Source organism: Macrotis lagotis, chromosome 3, assembly GCF_037893015.1.
Source record: "Macrotis lagotis isolate mMagLag1 chromosome 3, bilby.v1.9.chrom.fasta, whole genome shotgun sequence".
Lineage (NCBI taxonomy): Eukaryota > Metazoa > Chordata > Mammalia > Peramelemorphia > Peramelidae > Macrotis > Macrotis lagotis.
The window spans coordinates 164,684,012-164,707,210 of NC_133660.1; the positions used below are offsets into that span (position 1 = coordinate 164,684,012).

At 37.5% G+C, this 23,199-nt stretch overlaps 1 protein-coding gene across 1 annotated transcript in view; it reads left to right on the forward strand.

The window, feature by feature from the left end:
- The window catches only part of SCFD2 (sec1 family domain containing 2), a 454,457-nt gene that overhangs the window by 166,136 nt on the left and 265,122 nt on the right, over nt 1–23,199 (forward strand). The window contains exon 5 of the mRNA XM_074229435.1: nt 20,841–21,090. Within this exon, the coding sequence (XP_074085536.1) occupies nt 20,841–21,090 (250 nt within the window). The remainder of the gene's footprint in view (nt 1–20,840; nt 21,091–23,199) is intronic.

Sequence of the window (23,199 nt, forward strand, 5' to 3'; positions counted from 1 at the left end):
CACAATTTCAGAGGACCAGTGATAAAGAATGCTACCCACCTCATGGTAGAGAGGTAATGAATTAATGTAGAATAAGAAATATATTTTTAACATGGGAAGTTATTTTTCTTGACCATGCTTCTTTGTTAAATGAATTTTGCTCTTCTTTTTTAGTCATTTTTAGTAATCAACCTTTGAAAAATTGAAAAAATTTAATTAAAAAAATTCAAATACCTGTACATCTAAAATCTAGTATATAACTGTATAATCTTGATGCATTGGCCTTAAACTTGTTGACGGAGTACTTAGATGTTGTAGACAAGTGAGGATCCTTTGAAAGGACTCTTTGAAAAATCAACAAATATGAAGGGGGGTATGTGACGAGATAACATTCCATCTGAAAATGTTCCAGGCCTTTTAGCAAGCTCCATGTGAGCCAGTGGTGTAACAAGCAGAAAATAAATGGTATCTTGGACTGCATTAAGATGTCCCTGATACAGATCATTGAGAAACATGTGAAATATTGAATTCCATTTTGGGTATTGTATTTTAGGAAAGATTAAATTAGAAGGCATTTAGAAGTTGGTGACTGGGAGAGTGAAAGGCTTTGAGATCATGCTATATGAAAATGGTGTGAAGAAACTGAAATATTCTTACCTAGAGAAGACTTTAGCAGGAGATGCTACTTGTCTTCATGTATTTGAATAACTATCACTTGTATGTAGAATTAGGCTTGTTCTGCTTGACTGTAGAGGGCAGAACTAGAATACTTCCATTTATTTCCTTAACGTCTGTTAAGCTTGTTTAAAGGAATAACTCGTGCACAATTCAAGGTATTCTACAATTGAATAGGTTGCCTCAATATTTAGTGAAGGCTAGGTGACCATTTCATTGCTTATGCTATAGGATGGATTCTTGGTCAGGTCAGTTTGGACCAGTGGGCCTCTTAGGGACCCTCCCCAACTCTGAAGCTTATTACCTGATGTCAAGGGAGGCTAAATTCTGAAGAATAGACCTGGGGTTTACTCAAAATGAGATAATGCTGAGTTTGGTAATAGCTAGATGTCAGAATCTGTCTGTCAGAAGCTGATGCTTCTCTTATCCACTCTTTACCTCAGTCAGATTTTCCCACTGAGTGTTTCTAATCCTGTTGGAACTCAAGTAAATTGGAAAGAACAGTAGATATGGAGTTAGAGGACTGTTTATCTTTGTGACCTCAGCAGAGTTACTTTCTTTTTCCACATCTCAGTTACTCTTAAGGGGAAGAGGTAGGACTAAATTACCTTGAAAGTAGAGGTGTCAAACTCAAGACCCACAAAACTCCCAAGTGTGGTCTGAACCTGATTATAATGTAATTGAAAAATAGTAAAAATACAATAAAACATAGATAATATTTTGTACTTTTCTAAGTTAGTATGTGACCATTAGGAATATGTTTCTGTTTGAATTTGACACAACTTCTCTCAAGTCCTCTTCAGCTCAAAATCTTTAATCATCCAGTGAAGGTGTAGCATGGCCTCAGTTGTCTATGTTAATGAGAATTACATTTTGAAGTACTTCACAGTTTATAAAACAGTTCTCATGTAAACCCACATGTGGCTCCTTGTAGGAAGTGAGTAATTCATCTTGTAGTTAGTTGGCTCCTTCTTTTAAGAAGTGAAAGATTTACCTCCATTCTACTCCTAAAAACATGTTTTGATGGTTTTTTAAATAGTAATTTTTATTTTGAAAGCAGACATCTTGGTGTTAAAAATCTCATTTTTCAAGATCCATTTGTGTGTGTGTGTGTTAATTGATCTTAACCCTCTTTCCTCCTTTTAAAATGCATATATTCCTAGCAAGGCTAATACATCTTGTTATAAAACAAGTTTATTCATTGAATTGGGGGGGGGGGTTTGAAACTTGAGAAAATTTTTGTGAACTAATAAAGAAGGAAGAAGGCCAAACCAAAAGAACTATGTATACAATGATTACCATAATATAGAGGAAAATAACCTTGAAAGACAATTTGAATTTGGACTGATGCAAAGAACTGGGAACATCAGAGAAATGCTACCCTTTTTATATCATTGCAGAAGTTGTAGGCTACAGATATAGAAGGAAGCACATATTATAAGACACTATTAATGTATTGATTTAACTATATTTTTTGGTAACAAGGAAGTAAGGATTCTGTTGTACAATATTAGGTGTTCAGGAAATGATGAATGTAAAAAAGTATAGGAAAACACTGGGAGGGGAATGGGGAGAAGGGAAGGGGGAGATGGGAGTGTGAGTCCAGGCCTCGTCCTCTAGCAGAGAACTGAAAGCTTCATTTTGACATTTGCCAGGAGTGGCTTCTCGGACTTTCCTCAGCCCCTCAGTTCCTATAGGTTTTAGAAAGCAGATCACAGCTGGGAGACTCTTCTTTGTTACTGAATAAAAAATTCAGTTTTATAAGTTACTGTCACAAAGGAGGAGTTCAGGAAGCCCTTTGACAGCCCAGCTCTTATCCTCACATCTTCATCAAAAGATATGGAACAGGTTGAATCAGTTGATTGCTTTTTCCCAATTTTTAATGTCTGATTTAAACTTTCCTTTTTCATCCCTACCATCTCTTATTCATCCTTCCTTCCTTCCTTCCTTCCTTCCTTCCTTCCTTCCTTCCTTCCTTCCTTCCTTCCTTCCTTCCTTCCTTCCTCCTTCCTTCCTTCCTTCCTTCCTTCCTTCCTTTCTTTCTTTCTTTCTTTCTTTCTTTCTTTCTTTCTTTCTTTCTTTCTTTCTCTGCCCCTAAGCAGTCATTTGTCTTTGTTCATCCTTTAGATCCTTGAAGTTAAATTTGCACACCTTGGGAAGCCGAATATCACATTGACCACTGGGCCAACTGAAATCTATATTTCTGCCTTCTCATATATCCCCCCAACCTGCCAAAATGTAGACCCTATGCTGAAGTCAGCAAAGTGACATCATTTAATTTGTCTCCTGAGAGCTGTGAAATTGTTTAGGCCAGGATTAAAGAGAAAAAAGAAGGGAATTGAAAAAAAATTTCCCTATAATAATGCATTTTTTGGGAAGGAATGTATTGTTATTAGTGTAAGCATTTGTGAAGAACATGACCAGAGTGAGAGTAAATTGAGTTAGCTCCTTTTGGAGGAGTGTGAATGTTTTTATGGAGGCTTTGGAAAGCTTAGCATTGACCTGTTTTTATTATTTTTATTGGCTCCCTAGATGATAGACAAACAGGACTAACCTGGGGCCAACATAACCAGCAGGAAATTTAGGTCATGGGTAGTTATGTTTTAAAAACTTGTGTTTTTAGGGTCTGTTCAGTCATTGTAATTGATTGATGATAGCATGGCGAAGATAGCCCTTAAATCATTCAAGGTGGCTGGAGAATGACAGGCCCCTAGCAAGTTTGTTGGAGGCACATTTCTCAGCTCCCCAGCAGGGTTCTCTTCTGTCCTTCGAAGGGGTGCCTTGTCCCTTATTTCATGCAAGTTCCAGTCCAGCTGGCCTGTTTACAGAAAATAGCCTCTTCAACTTGGCAGCTCTGTTTGAAGCACAGTGCAACATCATTTCCCAAGAGATAGGAAAAAACATTCCCCCAAAGTTCATATCCTGAAAAGGCATGTAACATTTTAAGATGAACAATTTATTATAGCAGTTGAAAGTAGCTATTCCCTGCCTTCTTTGAAAAAGAGAACTTTCCTTCTTCCTTTAGCAGAAGGTAAGTGTAGGATAACCAGCTCAAGCTTAAGGAGCTTCTCTCTATTCTTCTACAACTGCTTTGCCAAATATACTGGTCTCTAACAAGAACTTTTATGAACATTTTCCTTTTTCTCTCAGTACACAATAGAAATAAATTGTTATAATGGCATATGTGATGGGGAAGATATTTTATGGAATACATTCCCATCTCCCTCTCTCACCCCCTGAGAATTCTCTGCAACATGAATATGAAGTAGAAGAGTGTTCCAAACACCTGGAGCTGGGGGAGGCTTTTGGAAACACTGAGGTCTGAATATTCCATTTGAAACAAGGTCTAGGCCTGGAATGCCTATGTTTCTATGTGCCACAGATAGAGATGTTTTCTTTTCCCTTCCCTCTATATTGGGTCTATCCCTCTTTAACTTTCCCATTTTTTTAAATTGATATTTTTTCAATTTTATCTTTCCAATTGCATGTTATGAGATGTTTTTCAACATTCATCCATATATGTATGCATAATTTTAAGTTATATAATTTGCTTCCTCCCTCCCTTCCCACCCCCCTCCTCTCAGCAGCAAACAGTCTGGCAAATATTGTACATACATATTTGTATTTAACATATTTACAGATTAGTCATTTTCTGTATGATAATTAGGATTAAGTGAAACAAAAGAAAACCATAACATAGGAAAGAAAACCATAAGAGAAATTTTTGAAAAGTGAATGTAGTATTCATTTAGATTCTGTAGGTTTTTTGTTTTGTTTTGTTTTTCTTTCTCTGGATGTGGATAGCGTTGTCCATAGCTGATCTCCTTGGGCTGTCCTAGCTCTCTGAACTGCTGAGAGGAGCTGTGTCTTTCAAGGTTGATCAGCTCACAACGTTATTAATATATACAGTGTTCTCTTGGTTCTTCTTCCTTCACTCAGCATCAGTTCCTGTAATTCATTCCTTACTTCTCTAGAGTCTAAGCATTCATGATTTCTTATAGAACAATAGAACTCCATAACATTGATTTACCATGACTTGTTCAGCCATTCCCCAATAGATGGGCATCACTTCAATTTCCAATTCTTTGCCACTACAGAAAGAGCTGCTATGGAAATTTTGGAATGTGTGGGGCTTTTCCCATTTTTTATGATTTCTTCTGGACACAGGCCTAGAATTGGAATTGCAGGGTCAAAGGAAATGCACATTTTTAATGCTCTTTGGGCATAGTTCTATATTGTTCTCCAGAATGGTTGGATCAGTTCACAACTCCATCAACAATCCATTAATGTCCCAATCCTCCCACAACCTCTCTAACACTGGCCATTTCCCCTTTTTGACATCTTAAGTAATTTGATAAGGTGTGAAGTGATACCTCAGAGTTGCAATTCTCTAATCAGTAATGATTTGGAGCAGTTTCCATATGATTATAAATAACTTTAAGTTCTTCATTTCAAAACTGTTAATATCCTTTAACCATTTATCAATTGGGGAATGACTCATAACCTTATAAATTTGTTGCAATTTTCTGTATATTTTAGAAATGAGACCTTTATCAGAACCCTAGCAGTGAAAATTGTTTCCCAGCTTTCTGTTTTCCTTCTAATTTTGACAGCATTGATTTTATTAGTGCAAACCCTTTTTAATTCAATTTAGTCACAACAATCCATTTTGCATTTTATAAGGGACCCTATTTCTTGCTTGGTCATAAATGTCTCCCCTTTCCATAGATCTGACAGATAAGAGTATTTCTTGATCTGTTAATTGGTCTATTATTGCACTTTATGTCTAAATCCTGTCCCCATTTTGACCTTATTTTGTCATAAGAGGTGAGGTGTGGTTCTATGTCTAGTTTTTGTCATACTTTTTTCTACTTTTCCCAACAATTTTTGTCAAATAGTGAGTTCTTATCCCAGAAGCTAATGTCTTTGGGTTTGTCAAACAGTAGACTACGGTAGTCATTTACTACTGTTTCTTTTGAACCTCTACCAATCCACTGATCCATTACTCTATTTCTTAACTAGTACCAAGCAGTTTTGTTGACTGCCACTTTATAGCAGTTTTAGATCTGATAGAGCTAGCATACCTTCCTTTACAGTTTTTCATCAGTTCCCTTGATATTCTTGATCTTTTGTTGTTCCAGATGAATTTTGTTGCTATTTTTTCCTGAACTTTCTCATTTTTTAAAATATATACCCCCTGTTTTGCCCTGTACTTCTTTCATGTCCTGATTCTTGAACTAGAGAGGCTTTGACCTGAGGGAAGGAGGGTATTTGTAGTCAGGTGCTTCAGGAGCAGGAACCTCTAGTGCTGACGAGACTACTAGCAAAAGGCACCGGCAGAGGATAACCAAGAACATATGCTGAGAATCTTGGAACTTGAGTTTTAAAGGATTGACTAGCTTCAAGATGCTATGGGGATAATAGATATGGTGGAGCTTGCCTAGACATGACTTTCTCATAATGCCAAACTGCTACACCCTCTGTGGCTTTTTAAGCCATGCCATATAACACTTCATTGTTTTCATCATTGCTCATGACCTCATTGTTCTGGGATTAACCCTCCTATCCCAGTTGCCCCAACCTGAACCCATCTCTCCTATCCCATGCTTCCTTCAGGCATCTCAAATTCAATGGCTTCCAAATAGAATAAATGATATCATGCATTCACCCCTCTCTCTACATTTCCTTGTTTCTCTTAGGGATATCACTATCCTTTCCAATCAATCTGGTTCACAATCTTGGCATTATCCTAATGCTCTAACCTTTCTCTTACTATACCTCCCTTCCCAATATCGACATATATCCACAATATTCTTCCTTCAAAACACTTCTTTCTCTCTCTCTCTCTCCCCCCTTTTCCTTCTCTCTCCTTCCCCATCTCTCCCCCCACTCTCTCTCACACACACACACACCTATCTCTTCACTGACATGACCAACACCATAGTTAAGGCCCTTAGCACCTCTCACAAGTACTACTACTTCAATAACTTTGGTTTTAAATTTCTGTTATTATTGTCATTTATTCAACAAACATTTTTCAGTTCCTACTGTGAGGAATTGGTTATCTATTCTGGGGATAAAAAAGCAAAAAAATGATAGTTCTTGTCCCCAATAAATGTAAATTCTTCAGCATTGAAGGTCAAATTACTAGCATACTTTAGTAAGGATATCTTGTTTCTATTTATATGTCTTCTCAAAGACTACATTTTCTACGGTCACCTTCTAATCCTGAAATCAAGTGCCTTTTTCTTATTCATTTTTCTTTTTCTTTTTTTTTTATTTTTTTAAATTTATTTTTTAATCTCATTTTGTACAAATGTTTTTTTACATTAATAAAATATTCTTGTTTACAAGTAAACAAAATACCCCTCCTCCCCCATGAATATAGATAGACTTGCTTGGGCAAAAAAAGTAAAGGGAGAGAAAAAAATTAAAATAAAAAAAATAATAGTAATAATTGTAGGTATGGCCAGGTGGTGCAATGGACGAAGCACCAGCCCTGGAGCCACGAGCACCCGAGTCCATATCCAGTCTCATAAACCCAACGATCACCCAGCTGTGTGACACGCAAGCCACCCAATCCCCACTGCCCTCCAAAAAACAAAAAAGAAAAAAGAAAAAAAAGACCCAAAATAAAATAAAATAGTAATAATAGTAGGGGTTGCTGGGTGGCAGACAGAGCATTAGCCCTTGAGCCAGGAGCACCCGGGTCCAAATCCGGCCCCAGACACCCAAAGATCACCCTGCTATATGGCCCCAGGCAGGCCACCCAGCCCCACTTGCCCTGCACCCTCCCCCAAATAATAATAACAAAAAATGTGCTTGAGTCTTTGTTTCAACACCAACAACTCTGTCATGGGTGGATCTCATTCTTTATGATAAGTCCATCACAAAAGTTATTTCCATATTTTTCCACCATTGCCATTGCTGATCTCAGTTCCCTCCTTTCTTATTCCTCCACTACTATGTACTCTATTTTCTCTCTCCTTTCACTCTGACTCTGCTGTGGGGTAGCTGAGTGGAGCAGCAGACAGATCCCTGGTCCTGGGGCCAAGAAGCCCTGAGCCCCCATTCCACCCCTTAGGCCCAGAATCCACCTGGCCCTGTGGTCCTGGGCAGGCCTTCCAATCCCAGCCCCTTGCAAGAAGTAAGAAAGAAAATGTGTTATATCTGGCCACTCTCCCCCCATGGTCCATCCTCTCCTCCTTTATTCAAATCCCAACCCTTCCCGCTGCTCCCCGCTCCTTCTTACTCCAGATGTCTATACCCCATTGAGTATATTTGCTGTTTCCTCTCCTAGCCATCTCTGATGAGAGCAAAGGTTCCCTCATTCCCCCTTGCCTCCCCACTTCCATATCATTGCAATAGCTCATTGTAATAATGAAAAATCTTATGTGAAATATCTTGGACTATTCCCCCTCTCCTTTTTCTTTCTCCCATTCCATTTCCCTTTTTTTCTGTTGACTCCATTTTTACACCATATTTTATCTTTGAATTAAGCTTTCTCCTGTGTTTCAACTATAAAAGCTCCCTCTACCTGCTCTATTAACTGAGAAAGTTCATATGAGTATTATCGGTGTCATTTTTCTATGCAGGAATACATGCAGTTCATCCTCATTAAGTCCCTCATATTTCCCCCCTCTCCTCCAATCTCCATGCATCACCTGAGTCCTGTATCTGAAGATCAAACCTGTTCAGCTCTGGCCATTCCAAAAGGAACATTTGAAATTCCCCTGGTTCATTGAAAGTCCATCTTTTTCCCTGGAAGAGGACATTCAGCCTTGCTGGGTATTTCATTCTTGGCTGCATTCTAAGCTCTTTTGCCTTCCGGTATATTGTATTCCAAGCCCTATGAGCTTCCAATGTAGCTGCTGCTAAGTCCTGTGTGATCCTGACTGCAGCTCCATGATATTTGAACTGTGTCCTTCTGGCTGCTTGTAATATTTTCTCTTTAACTTGGGAGTTCTGGAATTTGGCTATAATATTCCTATCCTAGGGGTTGGTTTTTTGGGATCTCTTTCTCGGGGGGATCCGTGGATTCTGTCCATTTCTATTTTGCCCTCTGCTTCTAGAATATCAGGGCAATTTTCCTGTAGTAATTCTTTGAAAATGATGTCAAGGCTCTTTTCGTGATCATGACTTTCAGGTATTGCAATAATTTTTAAATTATCTTTCCTAAGTCTGTTTTCCATATCAGTTGTTTTTTCAATGAGATATTTCACATTTTCTTCTAATTTTTCCTTTTTTTTTTTGTTTTGAAGTATTGATTCCTGATTTCTGTTAAATTCATCAATCTCCCTGAATTCTATTCTTTGTCTGAAGGATTTGTTCTCAGAGAGTTTTCTTATCTCTTTTTCCATCTGGCCAATTTTGCTTTTTAAAACATTCTTCTCCTCAATAACTTTTTTGAACTGTTTCATCCATTTGACCTAAGCTGGTTTTTAGCATGCTATTTTCTTCAGCATTTTTTTGGATTTCCATGACTAAGCTGCTGACTTCATTTTCATGTTTTTCCTGCATCTCTCTCCTTTCTTTTCCCAGTTTTTCTTCCAACTCCTTCATTTGATTTTCGAAGTCTTTTTTGAGCTCTGTCATAGCCTGAGCCCAATTTCTGTTTTTCTTGGAGTCTTTAGATGCAGGAGCTTGTGCTTCCTCATCTTCAGACTGAGTATTTTGATCCTTCTTGGGCTCATTTGCAAAATATTTCTCAATAGTCTTCCTTTTGTTTCTTTGCTTGCTCATTTTCCTGGCCTGGGCCTGGTTTGGGGGTGCTTCCTGAGCTTTTGGGACACTCCCACAAGGGTCTCAGTGTGTGAGGCTCTGTCCTCCCTCCTGGTCTGTGAATGACCATAAGCGCCCCCCTCTGCCACGGGGCAGAGGTGGGGGTCCCTGTTGTTCTATGGGGGGGCCTAGACTGGGATCAGGATCTGAATGTGGTCAGAGCCCCAGTCTCTGCAGTATCTCTTCACTCCCCTCAGCTCAATGGGCTCATGCCCTGGGGGCTCCTGCTTACAGGCTCTGCCTGCTTCTGTTTCCTGGATCAGGGCTGGGGAAAGACCTTGCTGCTTGCTGTGTGCCCTGAGGGCTGGGCTCCACGTGCTTGCTCTGGCAGAGGTCCCCCGCTGTTCCCCCACTTTGTGCCCGGTGCTCCTCGGGGTGCAGCTCAGGAGACTCCCCCGCTGCTGTGAGCTGCGGCTCCCAGTGTCCTGGGGCTGCCTCTGGGATGCTGAAGTTCTTTCGCTCTGGCGGGCCACCCCTCTGTCAGGCCGCCTCTCCGATCCCGGGGAGCAGAGCCTTTCTGCTCTTTTCCAGGTTACCTTGAATAGGAGAACTGCTTCACTGGGTCCCTTTGTGGGTTCTGTCTCTCGAAAGTTTAGTTAGAGTCCTTAGTTTATGAATTTTATCAGAGAGTTCCTAAGACTCAATCCCTTCTTGTCACCAACTTGGCTCCCTCTTTCTCTTATGCTTCATTTTTCAATCAACTTTCTGGAGCATTTGATTTTTAAAATTAAAAACGATTTTTCAGTTAACAAAGTATATTTTTTTTCTTGTCACTTCCCTCCACCCCCCCAGAAAAATAAATAAACCAATAAACTCTCTAATAGACAAAGTCAAGCAAAACAAATTCCAACATTGCTCATGTCCAAAGAAAGTTCATTATTTTCTCCTCTATACACCAACAATAACTAATTCAGTGTTAGACATAGAGCGGATATTCAATAAACTGTTGTTGAGGATGTATCGTCAGCCAACCTCATGACAAGAGGGTTTTGTCTTCTTAATCTTTATATTAGCATTGTTCTATGATAGTACCATGTTTGATGAGTGTTACCAAAGAACAAACAGAGTGTGGCTGTGGGCATGGCTAGTTTCAAGCACAAGCATTAAGTAGATGAATTTATTTTTGGCATGCCCTCTGCTGTTATAGTTCCCTGAACTTCCATCCTGAACTACCTTCCCATAGATGTTCAGAGGCCTTCTCACTATTTTCTGGCTCTGCAGGGATGTTCACTGATGTTCATACTCTGGGTCTATTCATTTTTCACCGCTAAAATTTTGTCTCATTCCTTCAGTATTCTAACCTCTGCCAATGTGATTTGAAAGATTTCATGGAAGATTTCAGCTGCCAATCAAATGGAAAGGTTCTATGGTCTATAGAGTACAGTACTATCCTTTAATGTCATTTCTGCTGGTAAAAGATGGCAAGAGCTTTCTTTTCTGGGTTTTCAGGAGTTATAAACATAACACCATAGGAGCAGTTGCCAGACTGCATCTCTACAGGAGTTGAGTCCCAGGATTATGGCTGGAAGCATTGCTATTCCCAGGTTTAGGGACCTGAGCTCCTCAGTAGGAACTGAGGAGAGATGGTAGTCAAGGTGGTGGTGTTCTGACTTAAGAGGCAAACAAGGAGTCTCTCATCTCTCCCTCCAGGTGGGCTTCAGGTCTCAGCTAGGTTTCCTTGCCTTTCGAATGTATTGCAGTTGGTTGTCAGTTTGTGGGGATAGTTGGCCTCTTCTCCATAGGGGTTGTTTTCTCAGCTGATATCAGCAAAGTCTGGACTGGAAGCAGAACAAGGGGTCTTGTTATTCCCAAGGCTCTCGGGATTTAGGGCCCTAGCCTATCTCCATCAGGATCTGAGGAAAAATGGTGATCAAGTGTTGGTAGGAGCTTGGTTTGACTGGCACTGATAACTCTTATTATCTCTTCTTCAAGGTTCTGTGCTGCTTTGGCTAGGCTGTCTTTTCTTCCCTGTATGACTAAGGAGATGGCCTCCAGAGCAGTAAGGTTTGTATCTAAATCTTCCCTCTGACATATCCTGGTTGGGTGAATCACTTAACCTCTTAGTGTTCTAAGTGTTCTAGCTAGTATTTTAGCAACTTGCTAAGACTAAAAATTGCAAAGAAGGTGCAGTCTGCATTGACAGAAGGAATGTCATCCCAATACCAAAGAAAATACAGGTTTAAAATATAGGTCCTATTCCTACATTAAGAACTGGAGATAAAAATTACACAACAGACAACTCCTGCTTTCAAGTTTATATTCTATTGGATTGTGTGACCAGAAAAAGGATGTTTTGGTCTGAAAAATGATACAGTTGAACCATAGGGCAATTGATTCTCTTGCCATTTCCAGAAGAAATGATTATCCTGATTTGATCAACATTTTTCCATGCCTTTTGATAAGAAAAACTGGGTCAAATGAAATATTAAAGTCTTCAGCTGATGATTAAAGAAGACAGCCATAGGGGAGGCTAGGTGGTGCAGTAGATAGAACGCTGGCCCTGGAGTCAGGGGGACCTGAGTTCAAATCCGGCCTCAGACACTTAATAATTATCTAGCTGTGTGGTTTTCAGGTCTCAGTTTCATCATCTGTAAAATAAAGAAATTCTATTAAATGGCTGCCTAAGTACCTTGCATTTCTAAACTCTATGTTATCCAGGCATGAAGATATCAAAAAACGAAGTAAGCAAAAGTAGGAGATTGTTAAGTCTGTTTCTGTTAATTGGCTGTCTGTCTCTGTGTGTGTGTGTGTGTGTGTGTGTGTGTGTGTGTGTGTGTGTGTGTGAACTGGGGGGGTGAAATTGAGAAAACTAAATTAGTTTGTGCATCTAATAACAAAGGAATAATGTTACACTCTGTGAAAAGAGAAAGGAAAAAGAAGGAATAAGGTAGAAACAACTTTGAAGAGATAGCAACTATGAATCCCAAATTAGCTTCCCACTAGAGATCTTATTGTAAAAGTTCAATGACCACTTATTTATTGGAGATATTTTAAATTAATTTTTATTAAAGATATTATTTGAGTTTTACAATTTTCCCCCATCTTACTTCCCTCCCCCACCCCCCACGGAAAGCAATCTGTCAGTCTTTACTTTGTTTCCATGTTGTACCTTGATACAAATTGGGTGTGATGAGAGAGAAATCATATCCTTAGAGAAGAGACAAGAAGTCTAAGAGGTAACAAGATCAGACAATAAGATATCTGTTTTTTTTCTAAATTAAAGGGAATAGTCCTTGCACTTTGTTCAAACTCCACAGCTCCTTATTTGGATACAGCTGTCACTCTCCTTTGCAGACAGCCCAAAATTGTTCCCTGCACTGATGGAATGAGCGAGTCCTTCAAGGTTGATCATCACCCCCATGTTGCTGTTAGGGTGTACAGTGTTTTTCTGGTTCTGCTTATCTTGCTCAGCATCAGTTCATGCAAATCCCTCCAGGCTTCCCTGAAATCCCATCCCTCCTGGTTTCTAATAGCACAATAGTATTCCATGACATACATATACCACAGTTTGCTAAGCCATTCCCCAATTGAAGGACATTTACTTGATTTCCAATTCTTTGCCACCACAAACAGGGCTGCTATAAATATTTTTGTACAAGTAATGTTTTTACCCTTTTTCTTCATCTCTTCAGGATATAGACCCAGTAGAGGTATTGCTGGGTCAAAGGGTATGCACATTTTTGTTGCCCTTTGGGCGTAGTTCCAAATAGCTCTCCAGAAAGGTTGGATGAGTTCCAGCTCCACCAACAGTGTAATAGTGTCCCAGATTTCCCACATCCCTTCCAACAATGATCATTATCCTATCTGGTCATATTGGCCAATCTGAGAGGTGTGAGGTGGTACCTCAGAGAAGCTTTAATTTGCATTTCCTCTAATAATTAATGATTTAGAGCATTTTTTCATACGACTATGAATTGCTTTGATCTCCTCATCTGTAAATTGCCTTTGCATATCCTTTGACCATTTGTCAATTGGGGAATGGCTTTTTGTTTTAAAAATATGACTCAGTTCTCTGTCTATTTTAGAAATGAGTCCTTTGTCAGAATTATTAGTTGTAAAGATTGTTTCCCAATTTACTACATTTCTTTTGATCTTGGTTACAGTGGTTTTATCTGTGCAAAAGCTTTTTAATTTAATGTAATCGAAAATATCTAATTGGTTTTTGGTGATGTTCTCCAACTCTTCCTTAGTCATAAACTGTTCCCCTTTCCATAGATCTGACAGGTAAACTAGTCCTTGATCTTCTAATTTGCTTATAGTATTATTTTTTATGTCTAAGTCCTGTAACCATTTGGATCTTATCTTGGTATAGGGTGTGAGGTGTTGGTCTAATCTAAGTTTCTTCCATACTAACTTCCAATTATCCCAGCAGTTTTTATCAAAGAGGGAGTTTTTATCCCAATGGCTGGACTCTTTGGGTTTATCAAACAGCAGATTACTATAATCCTCTCCTGCTTTTACACCTAGTCTATTCCACTGGTCCACCACTCTATTTCTTAGCCAATACCAAACAGTTTTGATGACTGATGCTTTATAATATAATTTTTAAATCAGGTAGGGCTAAGCCACCTTCTTTTGTACTTTTTTTCATTAAGCTCCTGGCAATTCTTGACTTTTTATTTCTCCATATGAATTTACTTACTTTTTTTCCTAACTCGTTAAAGTAATTTTTTGGAATTTTGATTGGTAGGGCACTAAACAGATAGTTTGGTTTTGGTAGAATTGTCATTTTTATTATATTAACTCTACATATCCATGAGCAGTTGATATTTGCCCAGTTATTTAAATCTGATTTAATTTGTGTGAGAAGTATTTTATAATTGTTTTCAAAAAGATTCTGAGTCTGTCTTGGCAAATAGACTCCCAAGTATTTCATATTATCTGAGGTTACTTTGAATGGGATCTCTCTTTCTAGCTCTTCCTGCTGTATCTTGCTAGACATATATAGAAAAGTTGAGGATTTATGAGGGTTTATTTTATAACCTGCAACTTTGCTAAAATTGCTAATTGTTTCCAGTAGTTTTTTGGATGATTTTTTAGGATTCTCTAGGTATACCATCATGTCATCTGCAAAGAGTGAGAGTTTTGTCTCTTCCTTCCCAATTCTAATTCCTTCAATTTCTTTTTCTTCTCTAATTGCTAATGCTAACATTCCTAATACAATATTGAATAGTAGTGGTGATGATGGTCACCCTTGTTTCACCCCTGTTCTTATTGGGAATGCCTCTAGCCTCTCCCCATTGAATATAATGCTTGTTGATGGTTTCAGATAGATACTGCTAATTATTTTAAGGAACAGTCCATTTATTCCTACACTCTCTAGTGTTTTTAATAGGAATGGATGCTGTATTTTGTCAAAAGTTTTTTCAGCATCTATTGATATGATCATATGATTTCTGATAGATTTGTTGTTGATATAATTGAGTATACTAACAGTTTTCCTAATATTGAACCAACCCTGCATTCCTGGAATAAATCCTACTTGATCATAATGTATTATCCTAGTGATATATTGGAGATATTTTAAAGGGAAATCCTTGTTCAGTTGGACTTTGGATTAGGTAGCCTATGAAGTCACCTTTAATTGTGAGATTCTGTGAGAATGTGGAGAGACAGAGAGACACACACAGACAGACAGACAGACAGTTAGAGACAGACGGAGAGAGAAACAGAAGAGACTGAAAGACAAGATGATTTTAGGTAGAAAAACTTTTTGGGAGGTGGCTAGGTGGTACAGTGGATAGAGCACTGGCCTGGTGTCAGGAGGACCTGAGTTCAAATCTCACCTCAGACACTTAATAATTACCTAGCTGTGTGGCCTTGGGCAAGCCACTTGACCCCAATTCGCCTTGCAAAAACCATTAAAAAGAAAGAAAAGTAAAAGAAAAACTTTTTGGCACCACTTTTTTATTCTACTTAGACAATGTCCTACTTTTTCTATAAGGGGTGGCATTAGGTAAATATTTGAGGAACAGATTTTAAATGAAATTACAGTGATCCTGCCACCCAACAGCTTCATTCATATGAGAATCCATTATAGTTTGACCCAACAGACTGTGGTCATGTGCCCAACTACAGGCTGTGGATCCTACTGTATGCCCAGGTGTAAAATGACTCATTTCCTTGTCATGCTCATGTATAGTGCCTTTCTATGTGGCCAGGAAGTATAGATCTGACTAAGCACCATCAACCAAAAGTACTATTTTTCTAAAGGTTATATGAAACTGACAAAGAGCTCTTTGTATGAAGATATTGGTATTCATTCAAAAATAATATCAGTCCCAGACTGCAAAATAATCAGAAAGTTTTATAATTGTCAACTCACCTCTGGTATTCTCACTCCAGTCAATAAGCCCTGATGGTTTAAAATGATGAATTTGGAGGTTAATAATCGAGTATTAGAAGATCTCTGTTTCTTTGCTATGTTTATGGCATTCTCCTAATATCTTAATTTCTCCCCTCTCTAACTTAGTAACTGATGTCAGTCAAGAGCTGAAGTTCTAAGAAATTACTTCAACCCCAGAAATCCCAGATTATATCTCTATAAATCCATACTATTGAGAAACCGCTCATTTTTAAATCCTAGAAACTGGAACTGCTTAGCAGACAGTTCACTCACTCCACACTTGACTTTTCCTTACTAATTTTTCCATTCGTATCTACTGGGCTATAATGGGACAAGGAGAAAAGCTCATTGGCTCTCCTGAGACTATTTGACATTCACTAAGATATTTACTTCTACGTGCACCTATACCTCACTTAGTTGTTGGGAAAGTACTTTTATAAACTTTAAAGCACTCCGAAAATATCAGTTATCTTTCTAATTAGTGGACACCCCCCCATTTCTGACTATCCAAAAATAAAATGGATTTCAGTTGCCATTAGTTCTCTTTCCAACATGTAGGTCTTCAACAGAGGATGAGAGAATTCCATTGCTTTATTTGCTAAGATACATTTTTGCACTATATTGACCTCTTAGGTCCCTTCCACCTTTACAACTTTTTTCTTACCCTGATTTCATCCAGAAAAGCAAAACTGATGAAAAAATTCAGTCAGGAAGGATTTCTTAAACTCTTCCTACATGCTAGTTCTTGTACTGAGAATACAAAAAGATGCACCACAGCCCCTCCTCTTGAGGAGCATCCAATGGCCAAATGGAGAAGACAACATATCCTTACCTATTCTAATGAGTTATTCTTGATAATTGATGCTGAGATACTTGTTGCTCTACTGCTGAAGTTTTGTCCGTACCCTTGACCTTTCCTGATCCTAAGATGAAGTCCTGGGAGGCCCATGCTACTTACTGACTGCCGCCTTTCACAGTGGGTCACGTAGATATTGTGGATGCCCTTTCTGTGAAAAGGTGCCAACTTTCTGCCCTTGGTAGATGGAGAGTGTCATCAGAAAGCTTTTCCTTACCTCAAGCCTTATTTCTGACACCCACACCCATTATCAGAAAAGGAACTAAATGCTGGCTGGAATTGTTGTCTTTTATACATTGCTTGTATAAAGACATTCATGTTTCCCATGCCATAAAGCTTTCCATTTACAAGATATTATTTGGTTGTCTCCTATTTTAACAGTAATTTAAAAAGGTCAGGGCAAAGGGTCTACACAGCAGGCACTATGATGAGGTTGTGAAAACAGGGGTTTTAGTATTCTTGGTTTTACATTAAACTCTCTCACTGATTCCATTTTCTTAAATTAAGCAAAGTAATTTCTATCCACATTTCTACAAAGCTGATATGTATATCTTAACATGCCTCAGGAGCCTTGTGTAATATTATAATAGATGAATGAATATTATTTATAATAATAAATCCTTAACAGAATGCTGAAAGTTTAATTTTGATACTTAAGAACATGGATCTTGACCAAATTATTTTTTTATTCTCTTGTTCCTTAATAACTCTCTTTCCATGAAAGTTGGAAGAAATTTTGAAGGACTTCATGGAGTTCTTGCTGTGTTATTAACCTGCTTTTTCAAGAATGGGGACTGAAAAAGCAGAGATTGGACAACCTCAAGCTAGGGAGACTTTAGAGTGGATTCCTTTTTAATAGCAATAATAATAGCTAGAATTTATATAGCTTTAAAGTTTATAAAATGCTTTTTAAATTATTTTATATCATTTGATCCTTACAACTACCCTGGGAACACATGCCATTATTGAGACAAACAGTAGTTAAAGGACTTGCCCAGGGTCATATAGCAAGTAAGTGTCTGAAGCTGGATTTGAAACCAGATTTTCCTGACAGCAGTCAGGGACCCTCCGTGCAGTATAACTATGGCTCCTAGCTGCTTCTTTAGGTAGAGAGACTAGACCAGATGCTCTCTGCAGTATCATTTAGACAATGTTATAGAGAGTAAGGGGTTGACTTGGAGGTTAATAAAAAAGCAAAACTAGGTTTGAATCATCTTTGTAACAAACTGTCAAGGTGACCACGGGTGAGTCCCTTCTTCTCTGTGTCCCAGTCAGCTCCAGGACCATGAGCAGTTATGATGAACTGCTAGATCTGCATTGGCAGAAGGGTTTGCATATTGAAAATTTCCTTCATTCCCCAATGGAATTACAAATTCAGATCAAAAAGAAAAAAATTGCTTAGTATACAATGAGCCAGTCATAGTTGTGAAAGCAAAAAGTAAAAAAACTCCCTTTATTGGGGCTTTGTATCCCCAGTGCTTAGATCAGTTCCTGGCCCATGGCCTGCCAGATAGCTCAGTGTTAACTCACTGGCTCCAAAGTCAGGAAGACATGAGTTTAAATGTGGCCTCAGGTGCTTCCTAGCTGTGTGACCCTGAGAAAGTCACTTAACCTTGTTTTTCTCTGTCAAATGGAGATAATCACAGCACCTACCTCCCAAGCTTATGGGGAGGATCAAATGCTCAGCCCAGGGCCAGGCACATGGAAAGTGCTGTACAAATGTTAGCTCTTAGTCCATACTAGGCTCTTAGTAAATACTTGACGATTTCAAGGCTCCTGTTTTAGCAAATAGAACACATTGTCTCTTCTAGCTAAATCGTTTTGGGGAGCTTCTAGAGCAAAGAGAGAAGACATGAATATTTCCCTTTCCAACTTATTGATGAGATAGTAATTTTTAAAACTGACTGTACCTCTATGATCTCTGAAAATTGTTGGTTCTTAGTAAATTGAACTGTTACTGTTTTTCTTATCCCTTTTGACTTTATACTTTCAGATGTAGAATTTTGCTTTTGTATGGTACACAGTGAACCTCCAAGCTTTTAAGGAATGAATTAAGTTTTATAAAGTATTCCCTTGTTAATTTGGCTGGAAATATATAAAAATGTTAATTAATTTTAATAATATTTTCATTTGTATTATATTGGCATGGCCTAGTCACAAGCACTGAGTATTCTTCTAGCTATTTAAGTTATTCTTCATTTCTTTAATTGGATCTATTCAAGTCCTTTGTGTGCTTTGGTAGATTTATACCCAACTATTTTATATATTTTATAGTTACTTGGAATGGGATTTCCCTTTCTATTGATTCTTGGGTTTTGTTATTATTATTATTATATAGAAATACTATTGATCTGAGAATTGATATTTTGTTTTCTGCAATTTTGCTAAAGCTATTGTTTCAAATAGTATATTTGCTGATTTCCTAGGAATTTTCCAAGTATATGCACCATTATATCCTTAGCAAATATGGATTATTTTATCTTTTCTTCATCTGTCTTTGTGACTTTAATTTCTTCTCTTTTCTTTTGCTATTGTTAGCAATTTCAGAACTGCATCACATAGAAGTGAGTAGTGTGAACATCCTTGCTTCACTCCTGTATTTATTAGAATGAATTCTAGTGTGCACATGTCACATTTAAAGTGTCTACAGGTCATCCAGTTCTAATAGGCAAATTTTAGATGCAGTATTAAAAGCCAAAAGACGTTAGGGTTGGACAAGTTTATATGAGTCATATGCATAGACAAATCTGTCAGAAGAGTGCTTACTGAATGAGTTTGAGGAGCTTCGTACCCATTCCTATGATATAGCTGTTGTTACAAGCATTTCTAAAGCTTGTCCTTTGAAGCTGCCTTAGAGCCAATTTTCCTCATGCAAGTAATATTAGTATCTTTTCTTAGTAGTCATATTTATTTTCTTTTTAATTTCAGGCAGTATTATCTGATTTGATTACCCATCTTTAATAACTTTAGGTTGTTTCTAAAAATCAGGCCCACCCTCAAAGAAAGATTTACCACCACTTAGAATCTCCTTTAAAATATGTAACAAAGTGGGCAGCTAGGTGGCGTAGTGGATAAAGCACCAGCCTTGGAGTCAGGAGTACCTGGGTTCAAATCTAGTCTCAGACACTTAATAATTACCTAGCTGTGTGGCCTTGGGCAAGCCACTTAACCCCATTTGCCTTGCAAAAACATAAAAAATAAAAAAATAAAATATGTAACAAACTCTGAAGTCAGTTACAAAAGAGGGGTTTCAGAAATGTTTCAAGCCAGGACAGTATTGTAAAAATAACTATGACCTCCCACATAGAGCCTCCAAAGGTGCCAATATTCATTTGATTGTATGAATTATTAAAAAAAACAATTTGGTGACATTACTTATTCATTACATCTTGAACCTATTATATTATTTCAAATTCAAATTTTTCATTGTTTAAGTCCTTATGCTTTTAATTTTTGTTTCTTAACATCATCACAATTAAAAGCAATGTTAAGTACCAAGTGAACTGTATTTTATCTTCCTGTTGGTTTCCTCAAAGAGTATTCAACCAGATTAGTCAGATGAAGGAGGAATGGTTTTTTTTAAAAAAAACCAGTAATGCCCAGTTTCCTGCCAATATCTTTCCCATGGCAAAAGAAAAAAAGTTAGTTTGGACAGTACCAGTAAGAGATTTGATTTTCAATTGTGGCTTATGTGGTGTGGAAAAATGACACTTATAGAATGAAGATGTTCTTGTAAACTATTTTTTTTTAAATTTAGGATTTTTTTTCTATTGGTGTGGGGAACTCCCAATGAAGAAACTTTCTTTAAGAATTCAAATTGGCAACAGCTCTGTACATGGTCATAGAAAGTTGTGTGGGGCCATATAAGCAACAGGTTTTGATGCTGGACTTGACCACTGGTCTTTGTGACTGGGAAGTAGGTGATGTAGAGGGTAGAGCCACTGGTCTTGGAGACCAGAGATCAAATCCTGTCTCAAACACTATTTGGCAGCTGGACTGGGCAATTCAATTGATTACTCTCTGCCTCAGTTTCCTCATCTGTAATATGGGGATGACAAGAGCTCCTACTTCACAGGATTGTAATGAAGCTCTATTGAAAAAAAAGAGGTGATATTTAAATCCTACTTATATAAGTGGTAGGTATTTTTATAATATTTTAGGGTTACTATCATTTCTAAGACTTGTGGCCTCTCTTTATTTCAGAGTATTGGGGAATCATCGATGTCCAATGTACTGCATCAGATACTCCCCATAATTAAGTCTTTCAGCCAGAGAACCAGTGATGACTACAGCCCAGAAGACCTTTTGATCTTGCTAGTGTATATTTATTCAGTTGTTGGAGAAATCCCAGCTGATAAAGACCTGGATGCTGCTGAAGAGATGGTGAAGATGGCGTTAACTGTAGCTTTTTCTGAAGAACCCAAGCAGTCCCCTTTGCTGAAGAAAATTTTAGGTGAGTGTTTAACAGCCAGATAAGAAACAAGTCTCATTGATTCCCCCAACTCAGAGTGTACCCCATCTAAGTCTGTTGGGAATTTTCACCAATATTTTTGAATAGAGCTAATGTTTAGTTAGTTTTCTCTCCAATAAAATTCACTTTCTGAAATTCAGTTCAGCTAGCATTTATTGAGTACCTATAATGAATTGGGCATGAAAGATGCTCTGCTCTGCCACCCCCACAAAATACCACCCTAATAATCCCCTTCCAAAATCTTGTTGAAGTAGTGATGAATATAAAGAGAAAGCTAGATGGGTCCTTTAAATAAAAACCAGTGCTCTTCATAATATTTTCATCAGTAATTATCCTAGAGGCTATAGCCATTTGTTAAATATTTTTTAAATCAGGCGATTAATAGAGCCCCTATCTTTAAAGCTACAGTGAACCATATTTCATTCTGAGCATGTGGAGTCTAATGTTGTAACAAAACATCACAAATAAATGAGCAGAGATCATTTTTAAAATTTGTATTCCTTTTTTATTTTATATTTTGAGCAACACATTTCTGCTTACAATGAAAAATCTAGAAATGGTTTATAGAAACAATTCCTTTATGTTGGATGCAAAATTTTTATGTATATTCTGTAGGAAATTAATTCCGATAAGCATCTATGCATGTTGGTTTTACTTACCAATTTAAGAAAATGCCAGTTATAACAGGTTTTGTCAGATTTTTGCTAATACTAACTATGTAACCAACTACTTCAGGTACAACTACTCCTCAGATATGTATATAAGATGTAAATATTAGAAGGAAGAAAATGGCCAGCTTTCATGTATGTTTTCAATTTTAAGCAGGCTCATGTATGCTAAGATATATATATACTGCCACCCTAATATGTTAACAATTTCCCTTCTACTTGAAAAAATGAAAGTTACTCTACTACCTTCAGGCTTCTCCAGGAGTGAGCAGTACAAAAATTCTGATACATATCCTTTAGGATGTGTCTCCCTGGGAGTTGTTTTTGTATTCTAGCTTATGCTTCCATGCCTTCTGTTGCTTATATTTTATCATTAAAAATGAAAATATGAGACATTTCATGACAAGAAGACAGTTGAGATGATGAATTCCTAATAACTTCTCATGAAAGGGTAAGCTTCATAGTTTAGCACAGATTCTTCTCCCTGCCCCTGCCACTGAAAGAGTTTGTTTAGAATTTAGTCTTCTAGTAAGGTGTGCTGTATAAAATTCAGAATCATGTATTTTTGTGTTTATTTGCCAATGTAAATGAAGATTGTGAGCTCTATAAGAGAAATTTAAAATGGTTTATACTAGGATAAGCACATAAAGGGCATTTCCTGAAACCTGATAGAATTGGGCTTCTTAAGCTGCAAAATTTATATAATACAATCCATGATTCCTGAAACAGACAACTAACAATGGCATATTATAGTGGAGACTGTTGTGCCAGCTGTCCTCATGAGTGAGTGTTTATGTGCTATCTTGGAAGCACCAGTGTTGTTTCCATTTAACATATGCTAATGGTTCAGTTTTTCATCCTTTTATGATGATCACTGCTTTCGTTATTCAGCATGTTTGTATTTAAATGTAATTACATTTTCAAAATGATCCTATAGAATAATATTTAGAACAAGAAATTCTACAAATCAAGTAAGTAAAAAATGAAAATGTAAAAATCTTAAGGTTATATTAGTGTTTAGTTTTCTTTTTTTTAAAGTTCAATGAAATTTTAATAGCATTGCTCAAAGTATTTGGTTGTATGGTTTATTGTGCTATTAAAACTAGGTGGGAAAGATCAGTGACATAAACAGCCTCTACTGCTTTCAAAATTTAAAAGACTGACACTGAGAGAAGAAATAAGCCTGCTGTATGCAATAAATTGATTTTTGTTTTGAAAGAGATTTTACTTGAACAACATAAATATGTCTTTATGTATTTTTAATTTTTTATTTTAAGTTTTTTTCAATTGAAATATGATCCTTTAATTTTTCCAATTTGAAGATGTATCTATCCAATGTAAAGGTTGTTTTCAAAATTTACTTTCTGTAAGATACTGAGTTCTACAATTTTCTCCCTTCTTCTTGTGCCTGTCCCTACCCTGT